This window comes from Erythranthe guttata, chromosome 13 (assembly GCF_056151865.1).
Source record: "Erythranthe guttata isolate IM_541 chromosome 13, IM_541, whole genome shotgun sequence".
Classification (NCBI taxonomy): Eukaryota; Viridiplantae; Streptophyta; class Magnoliopsida; order Lamiales; family Phrymaceae; genus Erythranthe; species Erythranthe guttata.
In genome coordinates this window covers 6403450-6427500 of record NC_142545.1, presented here as the reverse complement: position 1 = coordinate 6427500, position 24051 = coordinate 6403450, and the positions used below count along the sequence as shown (strand labels likewise).

At 38.9% G+C, this 24051-nt stretch overlaps 1 protein-coding gene across 1 annotated transcript; it reads left to right on the top strand.

Annotated features, from left to right (window-relative positions):
- Positions 1 to 978: 978 nt before the first annotated feature.
- On the top strand, positions 979 to 4324 carry LOC148765777 (uncharacterized). Its single transcript, XM_088812346.1, has 3 exons — positions 979 to 1294; positions 3016 to 3126; positions 3312 to 4324. The coding sequence occupies exons 1-3, from the start codon at positions 979 to 981 to the stop codon at positions 4322 to 4324; spliced, it is 1440 nt and encodes a 479-aa protein (XP_088668472.1).
- Positions 4325 to 24051: the final 19727 nt, after the last annotated feature.

Here is a 24051-nt window from a genome sequence, read left to right as displayed (position 1 = left end):
TTCTTTTCCATTCTCATTCATAATTCACAATTATAAATGTTGGACTCAATCGTATTGACTTACAATTTGGTAAAGACCAACGTTTTAATCTTTGACCGTTTATTCAATGAATTCAAGTACACGAGCAGTGTGACCCTCGATGGTTCAGGTGTAAGCTAGCCGTGGGCCCACAACCCTTTGTGGCTTAAACTTGTCCCTAGAGTTATAATTAAGATGAAGCTGGTTTCAACTTAACTACCCACTGAATAGGGACCCTCCCTTCACAATTCTACCACTTTAAATAGGGACCCTCCCTTCACAATTCAAACACATCTGAAGAAGCAGAAATCGTAGGAGCAAAATTCTCTCTACAATCCAAGAAGCAAGGAAGAAGAAGTCGTAGGAGGTAAGGTTCTCTCTGTCAAATTCAAGGTGTTCGTGAGAAAATTCAAGGCGTTCTTCATCAAATCCAGCGTTTGATCCGAGATAACGATGTTAAACCTTCAGATTAACGTTAATAAATTCAAGTTAAGATCATTGGAAGATTGAAGGGCCAAATCCATCAATAATTTCAAGATCTCCAAGTCAAACTTAGTCAAAGTTCAACGTTCGATCCGAGATTCAAGTCGCGAGACCCTTGAAAAACGTTATTCAAATCCAAAATCAAATCTGGACAAGATCAAGTCAACGACACCACTCTAAAAATTCAAGTCAACTATATATTGTCCTAGAGAGAATAATCAGAGGATTCAAAATAGAGATTGTAACCGGCAATTTATCATTTTAATCCAATAAAAAATTATTTTTGTTCAGTTTTTCTTGTTTGTTTATATCGCATATAAGAATTTGTTCTTACAAATTTTGGCACGCCCAGTGGGACCTCTCTACCTCTCATCTCTTCTCTCTCTAGAGGTCCTCGAAGTGTTGCAGTAACTGCTCTACGTTCGCGATGAAGGCTGCTACTTCGAATTCATCAAGGTGGGCGTAGTTACAAGGAGTATGGCTAAGAAACTGCAGGCATCCTCTGAGACTAGCTCGACGCCCCAAATCATTGAGAAAGGCTTATCACCTCTCGTCAACATAGGTGAAGACGTGGAAGGATCTAGAGGAGAAGCTTCATCATCCACGTCCCGTTCAACATCAAGCTACTATGAGGTGGCCCCCGTCATGACAACACATGCTACGACCATGGAGGAGCAAATGGCGATCCTGCCCAAGGCCATTGAAGGACTAACAAAGCACATTCAAGAACAAGACTCCCAAATCGCGATGTTGAAAAACAAGGTTGACGGCACTCACGACATGGGAAAACAAGGTGAATTAAATAAGGCAAAACAAGGTTGACGGCACTCACGACATGGGAAAACAAGGTTATAATATGTACTATTTGAATTAAAATTTAACAATATAAACTTCTTTTTGCAGTGCTTTGTGAACCTAAATTTTTTTGCGCTGCCCCGAACCCCGAAAATTTAACCCGCCCCCCCCCCCCCCCCCCCCCCCCCCCCTAACTTTTCATCCTGGATCTGCCCCTGAGGGTAAACAGCATAAAAAACCTTAGTATTATGTTAAATCTGCACCAAATCTCTCTATGTTCTTTTTATTGCATAAACCACCCCCTGTTGTTTCGTTTTTCCTTGCATGAAGTCCTTGTTTTCGCTAATAATTAACACCGTTAACTATAAAACGGGGATTTTATGCAAGTTTGTTTTGTACATAGGCTAATTTGGTGCATGGTTTTGCAACACAAATGGGGGTCTATGCAAAATTAATTTATTCATTTAAAATTCAAATTATTTTCTTAAATTAAATCGAATATATGAAAACTAAAAAAAATAACATTCGTGATGGAAGTTGGAATGAGTTCTCAAATTATTTATATTATTTCCACATATAATTAATCCAGAATACATTATAAAGATATAAAATAATTATAATAAAATAATAATATATTTTAAGAAGTCAAAAATTTATATATTAATAAATTATATCATATAAAACTTGGTTTAAAAAAAATCCACCACACTTTTTAATTTTTATATTGCAACTGAATAAATGTGTTCGACTTAATTTAAACGAATACATTAATTTTGCATAAAATCTCCTCGTATTGTAGAAAATATACACTAAATCCCCCTCTGTTATGAAAAAATCGCATAAAGTCCCCTCTATATATAGTTAGCGGCGTTAACTTTTAACGGATAAATAGATTTCGTGCAAAGTAAAATGAAACACAAGGGGGTTTTATACAAGAAAAAAAACACAGTGGAATTTGGCGCAAATTTTCCTTAACACAGGGGGGTGATTTTACGTTGTTTACCCGGATTTTTACTAATGAAAATACTGAGAATTTTTCAACAATTAGAATAAAGATAAGAGCCCCCAATGCAATATAAACCCAAAAAATTGCTGAAAATAAATCAGATATCAACAATTAGAGTTGGGCTAAATTTAGTTTCAAGAAGAACACAACATTATATTTTCCAAAACCATCTTCTTATCCCTTTGGAAAATATATCGCATATAAACCTTTAATCTACACATATTCATGTGTATGTGTGTTTAGTGTGCAGTAATTTATATAATTTTACAGTTCAAAATCACTCGATAAATTACACCAGGTATAACATCTCATAGACCGAAAAAGTGTTTGCATCAAACATAAAAAGTGGTCTTACGGATTTAAACAACATCTAAAGCAGAAGGAAAAAACTGACTATAACGCCCCATATATATACACTAGTCAAAGTTCTATTAAAACTAATAAACTCAGTCAAAAACCATGCAATAAATTTCATGCATAACTCATTTAATTGAAATAATTCTATTTACACGTCTTTTTACAACACTATATATATAGGGAGCTAGATATATATTGCAAATCACCATCTTCAACTTTCAAATCGTTCTCTTCTTCTTCTTTCCTTTCTTCCCTAGTTAATTTCTTAAATCTTTGAGTTCTTGTTATTGCAATGGTGGTTTCTTCATCTATTATGAGCTTATTGTTTGTGATTTTGACGGAGTTTTTGTGCTTAGTTCATGCACTTCAATTTTATGTCGGTGGGGATGACGGTTGGACCCTTAAGCCATCGGAGAACTATATTCACTGGGCTGAACGATATCGCTTTCAGATCAACGATGAAATAGGTACATTTCTTATTTTTCTCTGTTTTTCAATGTGAATGTGTATGAATAAAGAAGATAATTAATATAAAGTAGATAAAATTCAAGGGTTTTGGAGCAATATATTTATCCAAGAATAATTAATTATATATTCTTTTGTCATTTTATTATTTACAATTAATACACAGTTTGTTGTTAATAAATTGCAGTATTCAAGTACAAGAAAGGGTATGATTCGGTACTTGTTGTAAATGAAAATGATTATTCAAAATGCAACAAAGAAAATCCAATAAAAATAATGAAAGATGGTGATTCCAAATTCAAGTTTGAGAAATCAGGCCATTTTTTCTTCATTAGTGGCCATAACCAAAACTGTGAGAAGGGACAGAAGTTGATCGTCGTTGTTCTTTCCGATCGCCACCGCAACACCACCCATAATGCTCCATCGCCGCCGCCGCAGACACCCCTCAAACCACCGTCCCACTCTCCTTCTCCATCACCTTCTCCGTCTATGAACAAACCTCCAACCCCAGCTCCGATTACTCATCACTCACCAACTCCTTCACCGGCAGCTAAATCTCCCGCCCACGCGCCGCCGGTCAAGCCACCTTCTCATTCTCCATCCCCATCTCATGCGGCCCTAACACCCATTACTCACCACTCACCGACCCCTTCCCCAACAGCTAAATCTCCCACCCACCACGCGCCGCCGGTCATGCCACCATCTCATTCTCCATCCCAATCTCCGGCGGCCCCAGCTCGAATTACTCATCACTCACCAACTCCGTCTCCAGCAGCTAAATCTCCCATCCACGCGCCGCCTGTTAAACCACCATCTCATTCTCCATCCCCATCCCCGGCGGCCCCAACACCAATTACTCACCACTCACCAAGCCCTTCCCCTGTAGCTAAATCTCCCACTCACGCGCCGCCAGTCAAGCCACCATCTCATTCGCCATCCCCATCTCCGGCGGCCTCAGCTCCTACTACTCACCACTCACCGACCCCTTCCCCAGCAGCCAAAACCCCTTTACACGCGCCGCCAGCGCAACCACATTCTAACTCCCCAGCCCCTTCTCCGGCCGCCAAATCTACTACACACATTCCACCATCTCGTTCTCCATCACCATCTTCGCACAAACATTCGCCACCACCACAATCTACTAAATCTGAATCACCAAAGAAACACGGATGGCGCACCTTAGACGGACCTGCATCATAACCACTATGCTCCGGCTCCGATTTCAACTGGCTCTGTTTTAAGTTTCTAACTTGTTTATTTATTCTCCGGTTCAATTTTTTCTTTCCTTTTGTTTTTTGGTGTTGGATTTATTTTCATCTTTGATTTGAAGTTTGTGTATTTCTTTTGTAATTCTTGCTTCAATTTAAGTAATTAAAATTCTCTTTGCTCTATCGCAATTATTTCCATTAAAACAATACAAGTATTTTGAATATCTATTTTAATTTTCACATTGAGATTGACGTTTGGTTATGTGCTAATTTTATAATTTATTTTTTATTGACGGACATAAATAACAAAGTGTCTATTTGTTATGATATTTGGATCGATTATTATTAGCGTACATATTATTATTATTATTATTTATTATAGTTACCTTGTGTAATAGGTTACTTTGTGTTGGCCGAAAACCTACACGCAAGTGCATGTATCGTACAAGTAATATAGTGGACAATTAATTCCAGATATCGAACCCACAGGGAATATTTAAATACTTAATCCTAGATGCTAATTCTACCAATTATTATCAAGCCCACCATACACATTCGACTTTAGAGAAAAAATTAACTAAATTAAATTAAAGTAAATTAAAAAGACAAAGCAAGAAAGCAAATTAAACGCAAAGATTTATCAGAGTAAACAAGCCTAAGATTTTATTTTTCCCCCATGTGATTATTACTCCCCCACTTCCTTCAATTATGCAAGCAATTAACCCGGATTATTAACCTCAGATGCTAAAATAATCATAACCCCGCTTCCGCGTGTACTACGATTCTAATACTCTAGATTCAATTACTATATTCCTATGCAATTAATTCTAGAACACAACATTAAGCACAAATCTCAATAATGGCTACCTAAGAGATTAACTATATTCCTATGTTAATACCACAAAGGCTCTTATACCACAGTTCTAATTATTAACCCGATCTTCCGATTCATGCGATTAACAATAACATAAAAACACATAAGTTGATCAAGTTCATTCACTTAATAAAACAAGTAGAAGAAGTAATCCGGAATTAAAACTTGCATAAAATAATAAAAAGGGTTCATAAATCCCACATAAGGTTCAAGATAAAATTCTAGAAATAAGAAAATTAGCTACTCATGATTAAAGGAAAAACACAAATAAAATAAGTCATAAACGATAAATCTATGCTTAGAGTCTTCGAATTCTTCGTCTTCGTTATTGCTTTGTTGCTCTTGAAATTGCGTAAAAGATCCCCAATTGTGTGCTTGGTTTGGTCTTATATAGGGCGAAAAACTTAGGGAAGAAGGCAGTTTCCTTGTGCAATTAAAATCCCTTTACTGCGCTGCTTTGGGGTCTCGGACGGCCGTCCCACAATTTGAACTAAAACTCGGACGGCCGTCCGAGATTTAAATCTTCAGAATTTTGATTTTTTCACTTTTGGCCCATATTTTCTGCAAAATTGCAGTTTTGACCCCATACTTTTCCAATTCTTCAATTTGTACCTAAAATACTATCAACTTTTTAAGCACCAATTATCGTTAAAACACACCAAAAGCTCAAATAAAAAGGTACGAAAAAGTGTAAAAATATACACTTAACACACCCCCAAACTTGAACTTTTGCTTGTCCTCAAGCAAAATCTACCAATAAGCAAATAACTCAACTATTACATCTCATCACATAGATCAATGATCAGCTTCACGTTTTCAGAACTTGTAATTATAATGACAATTCTTAGGTATTCGCAAGCTCAAAATTCAGCAACACTTAGTCACTCACCATTACAAAAAACCACAATTTATACAATTGCTTCAAGCATCCAATATTTGCAAAAAAGATAGAAATAATTTATACTTACATGCATATGCTTGACTCCAAATACTCACCAAAGTATTCTACTCTACTAATATCGAACATTAAGCTATTGGGATCATTGGGGCTTTGTGGCTTTCAATTGTTAGGCTCTTTGGTTCGAGGTAGTAAATATGGGTATATGTGGTTATTATTCTTGAATTGAGGTGATTACGCCAAAATTTGAAAGATAGGCGTTTGAAACAATGAATTCACCTCTAAGGACTTTAATAAACTCGATTCTCAAAAGTTCAAAAGTCTCCACTTTTGCTTTTGAGGCAATGGATCGAGCTTTCAAAAATAATTTCAACAACTCGTCCTTTCTTCTCCCTCCTAGTCTCTTATTCTTCTTCTTTTTTTCTTTTTCTTTCTTATATATATATATATATATATATATATATATATATATATATATAATATATATATATATATATATATATATATATATATATATATATATATATATATATAAGCATATATATTTGTCTTATTTTCTTTTTTTTTTCTTTTTTCTTTTTTTTTTCGAAGAAGGACCTTATAAAAATTTTCGACCGAACTCCAAGGGGTAATTTTTCAAGAATCTCCACCTATTCTACCTTACACATTGGCTAAAAGAAAGAACACCTTTTCTCCGAGGTTCAAATCAAGGTTCTAAGGATAATTTCGATAAAAATGTTGGCTTGAAAGACTCAAACGGTTCAAAGAAGGCCCAAATCATATCCCAAATCACTCACTACTCAATACTTCGTATCAGAAATTTCCTAAGGTGAGTCTTAAAACCGAACATAGCATGATCTAGCACAAATTAATTCCAAATTTAAAATACAAAACATTCAACCAAATCAATGCACAAAGTGTGATTCCTAGAAATAATTCGCTTCTAAGTTCCGGTTAATCGAAAGCTAAACAAACTCTAATCCTTATCACATAAAACAAGCAATCTCATCATCAAACATTGATCATATCTCATCATCATAAATCATCGCAGCATTCGACTCAAGCAAAATTTTTTTTTATATTCCGGAAAAAACGATAAAATCAATAAAAGCAAATAAAACCTAATGCATGGAAACTAAAACAAATAAGCTCAAAAACATGCTTTTCACCCCCAAACTTAAAATTTTCGTTGCCCTCAACGAAATTAGCACAAAGTTTAAGGATAGAAAACACCTAATTTGGTCGGAGTCGATGTGATCGGGGTGCTCCTCCCTCGCTCTCTCACGCTCGTCCACATCGGAAAGCTCGGGGACGGTGGCAATTTTCTTTCCCTTTCTCTTCCCTTTGGAAGACGATGCTTAGCTCGTGCGGCCTCATTTGTTGGACGACATAGTTGGGAGAGAGGTTGGAATAGATTCGGTGAGAATTGGTTGACAATCGAACTCAAAATTTGGTTGGAACAAATTGTCGAACACCTTGTGGGCGTGCCTTGAAAGAGTAGATTTTGGAGAATTTGGTTTGATTCTCTAGCCTCCTTGTGTGTGGGATTTGGAGAGAATGAACGAGGAGGGTTTAGGAAATAATGGGGGGATAAAATCTGATTTTTTAAATTCAAAACGCCCCAAATAGGTTCGGACGGCCGTCCCGGTGTTTGTGCTAAATGTCGGACGGCGGCCGTCCGACATTGTTTTCTCCTTACCGGTCGTGGGACGGCCGTCCCTCATTTACACCTATTTTTCGGACGGCCGTCCCATAGGCAGAGATGACAATTTTTTCGTTCTCTTTCCCAGACGGCCGTCCGGGATTTTGCTTGCAATTTCGGACGGCCGTCTGGACCCCCGACCATGTTTTCGACCCTGAAAATTAAAATTCAAATAAATTAATTAGAATGCATGCCTATGAAAATAAAAACGATGCCTATGAAAATAAAAACGAAATGAAAAATTAAAGAAAACTACGAAAAACAATAAAGCTCGGGTTGCCTCCCGAGAAGCGCTAAGTTTAAAGGCTTCAACCGGACGTTGCTTCTTTATTTTCAAGCAAAAGTGACCGAGGTCACTTGGCAATCTTCACTCGCTTCCCAATATGGTTTGAGCCAGCTCCGCTTCACGTTGAACGTACGGTTTGAATCTTGCTCCTTTATTTTGACCACTTCGTGAGGAAGAATCTCTTGGACAATAAACGGCCGCGAGCACTTTGATTTGCGCTTCCTTGGAAATAACCAAAGACGGGATTTGCACAATAACACCAATTGTCCTTTGCGCAATTCCTTTTTGATTTTCTCCTTACAACCACAATAGTTTGACTCATCCTTCTCCCGTGACTTGCTCGAGTCTTTGGGTGGCAACATCTTCCTTGCATTCTCATCGTCTTTAAGACCTCGACTCGTATGACTTTCTCTCGGAGGAGTTGAAATTGAGTCCATGAAGTAAACTTGCTCCTTCCGATTCTTGTTTCCGCCATCATCTCCTGCACTCAAAGATGCTTTCCCATTGTCCAAGATCAAAACATCAAACTTTTCATTATTTGTAAAATCCATAAGCTCAATAGCAAAACAATCATTATTATCACATGGATTTTTATTAGCACTAAAAACATTGAATTTGATTGTTTGATCATGCACAGTCATTGTAAGATCACCACTAGCACAATCAATAAGAGTTTTCAACGTGGCTAAAAAACGGCCTCCCTACGATAAGAGGTATCTCCCTATCCTCATCTATATCAAGTATAACGAAATCGACAGGAAAGATAAATTTATTGACTTTCACTAGCACATTCTCTAAAATACCTGTTGGGTGCTAAATACCAACACGCAAGTGTACGTATCGCAAACAAGTAGTAAAGTGGACTCGTGAGAGTCGGATGTCGATCCCACAGGGAATACGCAAATTATTTAATCCTAAGTACAAAATCCTAACAATTATGATTTTTATTCAGCCTACGCAGGGTTGTCAAATTAATTAACTAGATAAATTAAACTAATTAAGAAAGCAATTAATCACGAGAAAATATCAATATAAAACGGATCTAGGGTTTTATCTTCCCCCTATGCGATAATTCTTCACCCAATTAATCTCCTATCATGCAAGTTACGATTCCCGATTATTAACCCAAGACACGAAATTACTCATAACCAGCTGTCACTGTATTATAAGCCTATTATTCATAAAAGATTCACTATATGTCTATGCAAACCTAGTATAAATAAAACATTAAATAACAAGTCTCGTAAACGGCTACCTAAGGTATTATCTGTATGTCTACGATAATACATGCAATTAACACACTCATCCGGTGAAAACTACTCGAAGGCTCTTCTATCCCTGTTCTAATTATTAAAACGATCTGTCAATCAATTCTAGCAATAACAAATAGCAACATAAATTAGCTACGGTCATGCGCTAAATAAGATCAAGATAGAAGAAATAATCGAAGAATTAAACTTGCATAAAAATAGAAAAATAGGTTCGAATTACCACATAGGGTTCCAATAAAATCCTAGAATAAAAACTTAGCTACTCATGTTCGTTACGAAAAACATAATAAAAATACGAAAAATCATAAAAGCTAATAAAAGAAGAGAACTATGATGAAGAGTCGTCAAGTCTTCGTCTTCGTTCTTGTGCTCATTGATTGCGTGTAGAAAAATAAAAGATAAAAACTAAAGATAAAAGATTAAAAGAATATTTCTAATTGTGTGCTTTTGGCCTTTAAATAGGGTGCAAAAATATAATAGGGCGGGTTTCCTTGTGTAATTAAACTTCCTTCACTGCGCCACCTCGAACATCCGGACGGCCGTGTGAGATTTATGCCTGAAATCCGCACGGCCGCGCGGTCTTCATTTCTTCAGAAATCTGATTTTTTCACTTTTGGCCCACTTTTTCTCCGAATTTGCAGTTTTCACCCCATAAGTTGCCAATTCTTCAATTTGCACCTAAAATACAAATAACAACCATTTTAAGCACCAATTATCATTAAAACACACCGAAAGCTCCAATTAAAAGGTACAATTAAGTGTATAAATATACACTTAACACACCCCCAAACTTGAACTTTTGCTTGTCCTCAAGTAAAATCAAATTAAGAACACAAAACACGACTATACATCTCATTACATAGATCGATTGGTCAACTTCGTGTTTTCAGAACTTGCAATTATGATGATAATTCCTAGGTATTCGCAAGCTTAACATTCAACGGCACTTAGTCACTCACTATTACCAAAAACCACAAATCATACAATTGCTTCAAGTATCCAATATTTGCAAGTTAAAAATAGAGAAAATTTATACTTACATGCATATATTTGACTCCAAATACTCACCAAATTATTTTACTCAACTAATATTGAACAATAAGCTATTGGGATCATTGGGACTTTGTGGCTTTCAATTGTTAGGCTCTTTGGTCCGAGGTAGGTAATATGGGAATGTGTGGCTAATTTTCTTGAATTGAGGTGATTACGTCAAAATTTGAAAGATAGGCGTTTGAATCAATGAATTCACCTCTAGGGACTTTAATAAACTCGACTCTCCAAAATTCACACGTCAACACTTTTGCCTTTGAGGCAATGGATCGAGTTTTCAACACAATTCAACAACTAGCCCTTATTTCTCCCTTATAATCTATTCTTCTTCTTTTTTTTTTTTTTTTTTTTTTTTCGAATCGAATCGAAGAATTTTGATACATATATATATATATATATATATATATATATATATATATATATATATATATATATATATATGGAGATGCACATATATATATATCTATTTTTTTTTTAATCGAAGAAGAAGAAAGATCTTATAAGAATTTTTCGACCGACCTCTAAGGGATAATTATTCAAAAATCTCCACTTTTCTACCTTCTACATATTGGCTAAAAGAAAGAACACCTTTTCTCCGAGGCTCAAATCAAGGTTCTAAGGATAATTTGACAAAAAGGGTAGGCTTGAAAGGCTCAAACGGTTCAAAGAAGGCCCAAATCATATCCCAAATCACTTACTACCCAACACTTCGTATTATAAATGTCCTAAGGTTAGATTTAAAACCGAACAAAGCATGATTGAGCACAAATAAATTCCATATTTAAAATGCAAAACATTCAACCAAAGCAATGCACAAGGTGTGATTCCTAGCAATAATTCACTTCTACGTTCCGTTGAATCGAAAGCTAAACGAATACATACTCCTTATCAACATAAAACAAGTAGTCTCATCATCAAACATTGACCATCTCCCATCATCATAGTTCATCGATGCATCGAAAAATGGTTTTTTTTTTTTTTTTTAAATAATAAAAACGGACATAATAAAACGGCAACTAAAACAAAAACTAAAGCATGCAAAATAAAAAAATTAAAACACAAATAAAGCGCACATAAAATAAAACAAGTAGTTAACCACCCCCAAACTTAAAATTCACATTGCCCTCAATGTGATTCGCCCGGAGTTTAAGGATAGAAAACACCTGTTTAAGCGTCGGGACCATCGTCGGGTTGCTCACCAACTCCACCGTGCGCATGAGCATCACCATCATCTTCATCATCCGAAAGCTCGGGTACCGGCTCAAGAATCGGTGCGGGCAACAGAGCCGGTTCGGCGCACTCGGGATCGCCGCAAGCCAAATGGCGCACAATGGCTTGGAGCATCTTTCCCGACCACCGTTGGAGGGATTCAATCGTGCTCACCTTGTGCTCCACCGTGGCAAGCCAATTTCTCGTGATCACCAACTCTCGCTGCATTCTTCTTTGAAATCGCCGGTCCGAACTTGTACTTGGACCCTCGGGTGGAGCTAGTGGTTGGTTATCGACGGGTTGCTCGCCATCTTGGATGGGTGCCTTGTATTGTCGGGCCGCAAGGTTACTCATCGGCTTCCGAATCGATGTGAGAATATCCGTCGTTTTCGTTGGAACCTTCGCCTTCTTGCATAAGCCGGTAACGAGGCAAGGGAAATAAAACCCTTTGGCATTGTTGACCATGGAGATCGGTTATAATTTCGCCTATGTTGATCGGTGTGCCCTTTAGGATGTAGTATGCAAGAGCGCACCGTTCGGGGTCCACGCGAGTCCACGAGCGGGTGGGAATGAGATTGGCACATATGAACGTAAGGCACGCCTTGCCTACTTGGTTGATGCATTTCCACTCTAACTCGTACGACTCCTCGGTTGATAGTTCGGACCACATTGGGGTCCGTCGCACAACACCTCGGCTAGTTGATCTCTTGTGACCGCGAGCTTCATTTGCTCCCAATTGAATGGTGTATGGCGGAGGTGATAGAAGGCGTTGATTGCTTGGGCACACCAATCGACCCGCTTCCCTCGAACCGTGCTCGACTTCCGATCCGTTGTGAGGAGGATACGAGTGTTGGCGTAGAACTCGCGGACTAAGGATAAGTTGATCGACCCCTCCGGTTCCAATAGTGCTTGCCACCCTCGTCGTATGAATTCTTGATGTAACGGGGCAAATTGTGGAAGGGTGATCTCATATGTACGCTCCATCACTAGTTTCTTCACCTTTTGCTTTTCAAAACGAGCACTTGCGCCTTCGACACAAAAAGCGTCGTCGTCGGGGGTCGGAATTTGGTCGGTTTTCTTGCCCTTCCCCTTGCCCTTTGAAGTGCCTTCGCCTTGTGAAGTGCCCTCACCGTCACGTCCTCGTTTCCCCATACTTTGAGAATGCTTGTGAAGGAGATTTGGAATGAATTGGTGTGCAAAATTTCCCCCAAACTTGACTTGGGCATTTCGTCGAACACCTTGTGGGCGTTCTTGGTGGAATGGATTTTTGGAGAAATTTGTACCTTTCTTGAATCCTCTCTGCACAAATCAACAACAACCCACCTTGATTAAGTAATATATGTGTATAATTGGTGAATTTTCGGTGAAATTTGGCCAAGAAAAGGAAAAATTTCGAAAGAAGAAGACAAGGGTTCGAAGGAGGGGTGAGGGGGATTTGAAATTGTGAATATTGGGGTGTGGAGACCCTATATAAATAGCCCGGTTTTTATTAATTCGCACGGCCGTGCGAGATTTAGTGAAGAAATCCGCACGGCCGCACCGTTTTGCGAAATTGGGCAGTAGCCCTTCTTAATTTCGGACGGCCGTGCGAGATTTTGGCCTACAATCCGCACGGCCGCGCCATTTGGTGAATTTGGGCAGTAGCTTCCCCGAAATCTCACACGGCCGTGTGAGATTTCTCCCTCTTTCTTGCACGGCCGTGTGAATAATTGCAATCAGGTCCCTGAAAAATAAAAACTTCTTATTAGTGCCCCTGAAACTTTTTTTTTTTTAATTTTTTTAAGGCTGAAATAAAATAAGAACTAAAACTAACAAGATGAATAAATAAAAATAAAAATAAAAAAAATAAAAGAAAGAAAAACGAAAGCTCGGGTTGCCTCCCGAGAAGCGCTAAGTTTACAGTCTTCAGCCGGACTTTCTCTGCTTCTTTGTTCAAGCTAACGTGACCGAAGTCACTTTGCGATTGAATTCCTCTCCCCAATAATGCTCGTTTGGTTCTTTAGGTGGCCACATCCACCTTGCACGTTTATCATTGTTATCACCCCAACTCTTTTGACTGTCTCTCGGCGGAGTTGAAATTGAGCTCGCACAATAAACTTGCTCCGTCCGACTATCTTTTCCGCCACCATCTCCTGCACTCAAAGATCCTTTCCCATGGTCTAAGATCAAAACCTCAAAATCTTCATGATTTGTAAAATCCACAAGATCAATAGCATAACACTCATTATCATCACATGGATTTTTATTAGCGCTAAAAACGTTAAATTTGACCGTTTGATCATGCACTGTCATTGAAAGATCACCACTAGCACAATCAATTAGAGTTTTCGACGTGGCTAAAAACGGTCTCCCTAAAATAAGAGGTATCTCCCTATCTTCATCTATATCAAGTATAACGAAATCAACAGGGAAGATAAATTTGTTCACTTTTACTAGCACATTCTCTAAAATACCTTTTGGGTAAACTAAAGACCTATCGGCTAATTGAAGAGTTATAGCCGTTGGTTCAATCTCACCTAACCCAAGATTTTTGTAAGTGGAATAAGGCATAAGATTAATGCTAGCACCTAAATCAATGAGTGACCTAAAATTTTTACCTCCAATAGTGCAAGGGATAGTGAACTTACCTGGATCGCCGAGTTTTTGTGGAAGGGGTCGTACAAGAATTTCACTGCATTGCTCCGTGAGTTGGATGATCTCGTTCCCTTGCAATTTACTCCTCTTTGTCACGAGCTCCTTGAGGAATTTCACCCACTTTGGCATCTTTTGAATGGCTTCGATAAACTGAATGTTGATGTGGATTTCTTCAGCTTGTCCAAGAATCCTTGGTGCTCGGCATCGAGCTTCTTCTTTTTAAGCTTTTGGGGATATGGGACTTGAGGGACTCGCGAGTTCACTGTGGGTGATGGTGGTTCTTTGCGAGTTGCTTCTTTTTCCCAAATCGCATTCGGCTCCTCGATTACCGTGTTTTGCTTCTCCTTTCGTGGGACCTCCTCCAATTGTCTCTCATTCCTTAAACTCACGGCGTTGCACTGCTCGACGTTGTTCTTCCGAGGATCTTCCGTGTTTGATGCCAGTGCTCCCGATGGCCTCGCTGTTAGTTGGGTGCAAGTTGACCCATCTGTGTTTCCAAATTTCGGATGGAGGCTTGGGTGGTTGTCATAAATTGCGCCAAGATATTTGCGAGATCTCCTCCTTGAGCTTGAGGCGAATTTTGGAATCCGAGAGCTGGTCGCGAATGATTTGGCGGTTGACCTTGAGGTGGTGCTTGCCTTTGTCCTTGCTGATTTCCTCCCCACCCAAAGTTAGGGTGATCTTTCCATCCGGGATTGTACGTGTTGGAGTACGGGTTCCTCTGTTGTCGGTTGGTGTCATGCACATAATTCAGAGACTCCGTTTCTTCTACGCGCTGGTCGGGAACTTGGACTGCGTGGACTTGCTGAGTCTGCAGAGCCGCTACTTGCTTCGATAGCTTCTCCAATTGGGCCGTGATTGCAGTGACTCCGTCTAACTCTAAAATTCCTCCCGTCTTGACTGCTCCGCTATTCGACCGGTCCGATGCTCGCATGTATTTATTTCTAGCGATTCGTTCGAAGAGCTCGTATGCTTCGTCGTAGGTCAAACTCATGAACATACCTTCAGCTGCAGAGTCGAGCACTGTCCTCGAGTTGTCTTGCAGTCCATCGTAAAATATTTGCAGTTGGAGCCACTCTTGTAGTCCGTGATTCGGGCACCTCCTTACTAACTGTTTGAACCGCTTCCACGTCTCGAATAATGCTTCACCGGCTTCTTGAATGAAGTTTTGAATTTCTCGCCGGATTCTCTTAGTTTTTGTTGGGGAGTTGTATGTGTTCATAAAGAGTTGCGCTAGCTGGGCCCAAGACGAGATGGAGTGCGGTGCGCGAGTTTGTAACCATTCCCGGGCTGCTCCTTGTAAAGAATGCTTGAACAAGAGGAGTTGCAATGCTTCGGGTGATACTCCGTTCATCTTGTGCGAGTCACACGTTTCGAGATAGTTGACCAGGTGAAGATGTGGATCTTCATGAGCCAATCCGCTGAATAAACCATTGTTTTGGAGCATGGTGAGGAGTCCCGCTCGAATTTCAAAATTGTTGGCTGCAATGGGGGGCTGCTGGATGCTTGATTGGAACCCATTGAGTGTCGGGACGGTGTACTCATGCAGTGCTCGTTGACGAGGTGGTGGATTAATTAGCTGGCGTTGCTCTTGCTCGATAACGACTTCCCCTGCCGCATTCGGTAGGCGCCCTTGGTCACCTCCCCCATGATTATTCTCTTCGTCCATCGTTGCGGGAGCGTTTTGAGCTAACCGTTGATTTCTCCTGGCTTGCCTAAATGTTCGCTCAATTTCGGGGTCGAGAGGTAGTAAGTCCGTGTCGTGTCCTCTTCGCATAAAAAGTACCTAAAACAAAATAATAAAATAATTAAATAAAATATAAAAAATTGGCTGAAGTAAGAAAAATTGCTCAAATTTAATATTAGGATAAATAAATAATTTAGCCGTATTCCCCGGCAACGGCGCAAAAAAACTTGTTGGGTGCTAAATACCAACACGCAAGTGTACGTATCGCAAACAAGTAGTAAAGTGGACTCGTGAGAGTCGGATGTCGATCCCACAGGGAATACGCAAATTATTTAATCCTAAGTACCAAATCGTAACAATTATGATTTTTATTCAGCCTACGCAGGGTTGTCAAATTAATTAACTAAATAAATTAAACTAATTAAGAAAGCAATTAATCACGAGAAAATATCAATATAAAACGGATCTAGGATTTTATCTTCCCCCTATGCGATAATTCTTCACCCAATTAATCTCCTATCATGCAAGTTACGATTCCCGATTATTAACCCAAGACACGAAATTACTCATAACCAGCTGTCGATGTATTATAAGCCTATTATTCATGAAAGATTCACTATATGTCTATGCAAACCTAGTATAAATAAAACATTAAATAACAAGTCTCGTAAACGGCTACCTAAGGTATTATCTGTATGTCTACGATAATACATGCAATTAACACACTCATCCGGTGAAAACTACTCGAAGGCTCTTCTATCCCTGTTCTAATTATTAAAACGATCTGTCAATCAATTCTAACAATAACAAATAGCAACATAAATTAGCTACGGTCATGCGCTAAATAAGATCAAGATAGAAGAAATAATCGAAGAATTAAACTTGCATAAAAATAGAAAAATAGGTTCGAATCACCACATAGGGTTCCAATAAAATCCTAGAATAAAAACTTAGCTACTCATGTTCGTTACGAAAAACATAATAAAAATACGAAAAATCATAAAAGCTAATAAAAGAGGAGAACTATGATGAAGAGTCGTCAAGTCTTCGTCTTCGTTCTTGTGCTCCTTGATTGCGTGTAGAAAAATAAAAGATAAAAACTAAAGATAAAAGATTAAAAGATTATTCCTAATTGTGTGCTTTTGGCCTTTAAATAGGGTGCAAAAATATAATAGGGCGGGTTTCCTTGTGTAATTAAACTTCCTTCACTGCGCCACCTCGAACATCCGGACGGCCGTGTGAGATTTACGCCTGAAATCCGCACGGCCGCGCGGTCTTCAATTCTTCAGAAATCTGATTTTTTCACTTTTGGCCCACTTTTTCTCCGAATTTGCAGTTTTCACCCCATAAGTTGCCAATTCTTCAATTTGCACCTAAAATACAAATAACAACAATTTTAAGCACCAATTATCATTAAAACACACCAAAAGCTCCAATTAAAAGGTACAATTAAGTGTATAAATATACACTTAACACATTTTGGGTAAACTAAAGATCTATCGGCTAATTGAAGAGTTATAGCCGTCGGTTCAATTTCTCCTAACCCAAGATTTTCAAATGTGGAATAAGGCATAAGATTAATGCTAGCTCCTAAATCAATGAGGGATCTAAAATTTTTACCTCCTATAGTACAAGGAATAGTAAACTTACCTGGATCGCCGAGTTTTTGTGGAAGGGGCCGAGTAAGAATTGCACTAATTTGCTCTGTGAGTTGGATCATCTCGTTCGCTTGCAATTTCTTATTTTTCTTCACGAGGTCCTTGAGGAACTTCACCCACTTTGGCATCTTTTGAAGTTCTTTAATGAAAGGAATATTTATGCGAATTTCCTTCAACTTGTCCAAAAATCTTTGATATTCGGCGTCGAGCTTCTTCTTTATAAACTTTTGAGGATAAGGAATTGGAGGGACTTGTGAAGGCACTGTTGATGGTGGCTCTTCATGAGTTGATTCTTTTTCCTCATTCGCTTTCGACTTCTCGATTACCGTGTTTCTCTTCTCTTTTCGTGGGGCTTCCTCCAATTGCTTCCCGTTCTTCAAGGTGACTGCTTGGCACGTCTCGACCTCGATATTTTTCGTTAGCAATCTTTGTGGATATGGGATTGGCTCGACCCATTCGGCTACAGTGACTTGCGGCTTGACTTGAATTTCTTCCCTTTTCTCGATCTTGAAATCGATAGCTTGGCACGTCTCGAACTTTTGCTTTCGAGGATCTTCCGTATTCGATGGTAATGCTCCCGCCGGACGGTTCTCTTGATTCACAACGAATTGAGCGAATTGATTCTCCAAATTCCGCAGCGAGGCTTGGGTAGCAGTCATGAATTGGGCCAATATCTCCTCCGTGTTTGATTTTTGGGCCGGTGGATTGTTGCCTTGATAGCTTTGTGGAGGATGGGCTTGATTTTGGAATTGTCCTTGAGGTCTTTGATACCCTTGGCCTTGTTGATTTCCTCCATATTGCCCTTGTGATCACCACCCTTGATTTTGGAATTGGCGAGGCGCATTGTTGACGTAGTTGAGCGAATCCACATCTTGTTGGCATTGGAGCGTGTAATGATTTCCACCGCAAATTTCACAACGTGGAGAATCAATTTCTTGGACTTGTTGTGGTGCACTTGCTTTGATGTGATGCAGAAGGAGTTGATTTTGTTGAGCAATTTGGGTCACTTGAGCTTGAAGGGCCGTAATTGCATCTAACTCCAACACTCCGGGAACTTTCTTGGCTCCACTAACCGTCCTCTCGCTTGACTTGGCAAACCTATTTTGTGCAATTTGATCCAACATGATAAATGCATCCAGTATCGATTGACTCATAAAATTACCTCCGGTCGATGCATCTAAAACGGTTCGTGCATTCTCGTTAATCCCTTGGTAGAAGATGTGGATTTGCCGCCATTGTTCGACTCCATGTGTTGGACATTGCCTCAAAAGGGTCTTAAATCTCTCCCATGCCTCGTACAATTGCTCGCCTTGCTCTTGGACGAAATTATGAATTTCTCGTCGGATTCTCTCGTCCTTCTCGGGTGAGCTGTAAACTTTCATGAAAAGGTTGAGGAGTTGAGGCCACGACGAGATAGAGTGGGGGGCTTGGGACATCAACCACTGGCGAGCTCTTCCTTCTAAGGAGTGCTTGAAGAGAATTAATTGAAGCGTCTCTTGGGAAACGCCGTTTTGACGGTAGGAATTACAGGTATCTACAAAATTGACAATGTGAAGATGGGGATCTTCACCTGCCAATCCACTAAATAGCCCGTTATTTTGGAGCATCGTCAAGAGGCCTTGCTTGATCTCAAAATTGTGCGCCTCAATAGGTGGATATTGGATGCTCGGGCGGAATCCGTCGAGAGTAGGGATTATGTAGTCTTGAAGTGCCCGTGGCCGAACTGCTGGCTGTAATGGAAGTTGAAGGGGTGGATCTTGGACTTGGTTTCCGTTGGCTTCAAGTAAATTACCCTCTACGCGTCTGCGTTCTTCGTCCTCCATTGTATTGGTTGCGCGTTGGCGTCTCCTAGCTGATCGAAAAGTACGTTCCATTTCGGGATCAAACAGTTCTCTAGCAAGATCGAGTCTCGCATACACAATACCTAAAAAAAAATAATAAAAAAACAAAAATTAAATGGGTGAATCGTGAAAATTGTTCAAATCTAGAGCTAGAATAAAATAAATAATTAAAATAAATCCCCGGCAACAGCGCCAAAAACTTGTTGGCCGAAAACCTACGCGCAAGTGCACGTATCGTACAAGTAATATAGTGGACAATTAAGTCCGGATATCGAGCTCACAGGAAATATTTAATTACTTAATCCTAGACGCTAAATTCTACCAATTATTATCAAGCCGTCCCTACACAGTCGACTTTAGAGAGAAAATTAACTAAATTAAATTAAAGTAAATTAAAAAGACAAAGCAAGAAAGCAAATTAAACGCAAAGATTTATCATAGTAAACAAGCCTAGGATTTTATTCTTCCCCCTATGTGATTATTACTCCCCCACTTCCTTCAATTATGCAAGCAATTAACCCGGATTAGTAACCTCAGATGCTAAAATAATCATAACCCCGCTTCGCGCGTGTATTACGATTCTAATACTCTAGATTCAATTACTATATTCCTATGCAATTACTTCTAGAACGCAGCATTAAGCACAAATCTCAATAAGAGATTAACTATATTCCTATGTTAATACCACAAAGGCTCTTCTACCACAGTTCTAATTATTAACACGATCTTCCGATTCATGCGATTAACAATAACATAAAAGCACATAAGTTGATCAAGTTCATGCACTTAATAAAACAAGTAGAAGAAATAATCCGGAATTAAAACTTGCATAAAATCATAAAAAGGGTTCATAAATCCCACATAGGGTTCAAAATAAAATCCTAGAAATAAGAAAATTAGCTACTCATTATTAAAGGAAAAACACAAATAAAATAAGTCATAAACGATAAATCTATGCTTAGAGTCTTCGAATTCTTCGTCTTCGTTATTGCTTTGTTGCTCTTGAAATTGCGTAAAAGATCCCCAATTGTGTGCTTGGCTTGGTCTTATATAGGGTGAAAAACTTAGGGAAAAAGGCAGTTTCCTTGTGCAATTAAAATCCCTTTACTGCGCTGCTTCGGGGTCTCGGACGGCCGTCCCACAATTTGAACTAAAACTCGGACGGCCGTCCGAGCTTTAAATCTTCAGAATATTGATTTGTGTCCCTTTTGGCCCATATTTTCTCCAAAATTGCAGTTTTGACCCCATACTTTTCCAATTCTTCAATTTGCACCTAAAATACATAAATCAACTTTTTAAGCACCAATTATCGTTAAAACACACCAAAAGCTCAAATAAAAAGGTACGAAAAAATGTAAAAATATACACTTAACAGTTTCCTAAATGTAACTATATATATATATATATATATATATATATATATATATATATATATATATATATATATATATATATATATATATATATATATATATATATATATATAGGTGAGAGACATAATTCTCTCTTTCTCCAACCCTATTTCTCCTATATGGTATCAGACACTAGGTTAACGTAGACGTCACCACCACTCTCCCCTTCTCAGCCGCCATCGCCTCTCTTCTTCTCCATGGCCGGCGACGAAGCTCCTCCTTCCACCGCCCTTCTCAATCCTTTCCACCTTGCTCATGCCATCGCCAATATTAAATCTCTCATCCCGTCATCCTAGATCTGAAAAATCTTAACTATCAAAAGTGAAGCCATTTTTTCACAATTACCGTCGGTCGTTTCTGCCTCTCCGATCTTCTCCATGGAAAACCCCGACCCGACTCAATTTCAGCTGATGACTGGCAACGCACCGACTATCTTCTCCAATCTTGGATCTACAACAACATCTCCGATGATTTGTCCAACATGGTTCTCTCCAAAACATCGACCGCCATCTCCTCTCTCTTCACCGATAATAAATATTATCGGGCCATTCAACTTGAAGAGAAGTTCAAGTCCCTCAAGAAAGGTACTATCTCCATTCACGATTATTGCCGACTAATCAAAACCACGGCGGACAGCTTGGCCGATGTACAAAATCTAATTTCCGACAAACAACTCGTCCTACAAACTCTACACGGCCTTCCAAAAAATTACGGGACCGTCGCCAATCTCATCTCTTTCCAGAATTCCCTTCCCACTTTTCTACAGACTCGATCGCTTCTTCAGATGGAAGAAACTAGACTTGCTGAACCTGAGCAGACCGCTGCTGTTTTTTACACCTCCAACGCGAACTGTCTATCCAGCAGTTACAACAGTTCCTGCGGAGGTGGTTCTTCGCGCTATCAGCCCGAGGGTGGCCGATTCAACCGTCGTGGAGGTCGCAACACTAACCATCACCCCATACAGCACTACGGCTACCATAGTGCTCATAGCGAGACTCAAGCCTGGCACGCACCTTACCGACAACAGTCGTTCTCGTCAATTCTAGGACCCGCTCTAAATACATCGAGCCACCCATCCACTCCAGCGGCTCAAGCCTACTTTATTCATAATTCATATAATCATTGTTATCACAACTTCATGGTGTGACATGTTATTCAATTAATTGTGCATGAAAAATTGAGAAGGAAAACCAAATTGGTTATCCTATTGTAAATAATGGTCGTTGAAATTGCTCAAGCACTCCAAGTGTTTTAAATTCATATTTATTAACAACAAAATTATTTTATATATCATTTGATAATGCAAGTGTTAATAGGCCTTCTATCCCTACTCTTACAGATGCATGTCAGTTAGCATGTGTCAGTAATTTTTTTCTTATTAGATATATATGTCACATTGTGAATTTATGTGTGTAAGATAGTTTACGAATGTTATCGAATATATTTCGGAAATTGGATCATGTGTTATTATATATGGCAGTACAAAGCAGTTAGCCAAGTATGGTTTTATTTTTAGGACAAAATTCACTTTGCCCCCTAAAAATTTATAATTTTGGCACTTTCGCTCTTACAAATTCCAGAATGAGGTTCTCCCCCTTTCAAATTTTATTATAGTTGCATTTTGACCCAAATGGGACTTTTCGATGTATTTTTCACCGATTTTTCATATCTTCGTCAACTTGAAGGGCATTTTTGTCCTTTCACCAATCCAGCCCAAATATTATTGCTGCCGCTGGTACCGACACAATTTCGGGCCAATTTCTCCTCCCTAAACATCTCTCCGAGAAGCAGCAACTTAACTCTAACTACCCTGCCGTCGAAATCCGCACTTCATTCCTTCCCCAGCATGCTGATGGCCACAAATCAATCTACGGGAAGCTTAACTAGGCATGCCAATATGATGCCGCCCACCACCGTTTCTGACAGCACATTCTAAATGCTCTATGTGACCGCAGTCGCAGGCAACGGCAACACCCCCTAATCCTCCGGCCCATCCGATGCAAACCAGATGTAGCAGTTCGCCAACACCCACGACGGTGGCGATGGAGGAATCTCGGAGCAGGTGCCACTGCATTTTATCCCGATGTTCAACTACTCCGACAACCTCGATTTCCAAGGCGGAAGATCCAACCCGTTGCAGTTTGGATTGATATTGATGCCGCAAGAAACGTAGAACCCATCTCATTATATGAGTTTTCAACGATACTAATATTTTGGTGAAATTGGTAAAAGGACGAAAATTCCCTTCAAGTTGACAGAGATATGAAAAAACCGATGAAAAGTACGCCGGAAAGTAGGGCTGGAAAAAAAATGCCAAATACCATATACCACGATATACCTACCAAGAAATACCAAAAAATTACCGAAAGAACGGTTACGATTGTTTACGGTACGGTACTAGTACCGTACCATTACAATATGGTACGGTAGCGGTATTGTATTTCTAATACCAAGATAATACCGTACCGTACCGCAAGTTATATTTTATAATTCGGTTAAGATATTTACTTCGATATTATTTTTTGTAATTATATTTTTTACTTGGAAGCTTATGAATTGCAACAATTATTTTTACCTTAAGTTAGTGGTAGTGTATTTGTTTTTCCCGACGAAGTAGAATTTTACAATTGGACATATATATTATGTTGAATTGTCTTTTATATTCCCTATTGCCAAATAATTTTATTATATTTGATGTATGAATATCTTTTTTTACATACATATACATGTATGTATAGTATTAGTAAAATATTTATTGTATGTACTAATTATTAAGTGCAATCAAGCACTAAGATATACGTAGTTGTTCCATTAAACCACAATATATTTTGGTTTATATTCTTGTTTCATTGAAGCAAGTTATGTAAATTATTCATGATTATACACTCGTGCCTTCTTAGAAAATTAGATACAAGAGTAACTATAATTATTTTCAATTGTACGGTAGAATACCACATACCGATTGTACCGTACCGAAAATAACGGTATACCAAACATTGGTTTACCGAACTTTTTGGTACAGTAACGGTATGAAATTTATTAATACCACAATATACGATAGTTACACGGTATTGAGCCAAATGTTTGGCAACCGTATCGAATCCACCCCTACCGGAAAGTATCATTTATGGCAAAGTGCAACTATAACAACATTAGGGGAAGAAAATTTCATTTTTGAATTTTGTAGGGAGAAGTGC

Coding starts and splice junctions, on each gene's coding strand:
- LOC148765777 (XM_088812346.1), top strand. CDS start 979: ATGGCTAAGAAACTGCAGGCATCCTCTGAGACTAGCTCGACGCCCCAA. Junction 1,295..3,015: donor TCACGACATGGGAAAACAAG/GTGAATTAAATA, acceptor TTTTGTGCTTAG/TTCATGCACTTCAATTTTAT. Junction 3,127..3,311: donor TCAGATCAACGATGAAATAG/GTACATTTCTTA, acceptor AATAAATTGCAG/TATTCAAGTACAAGAAAGGG.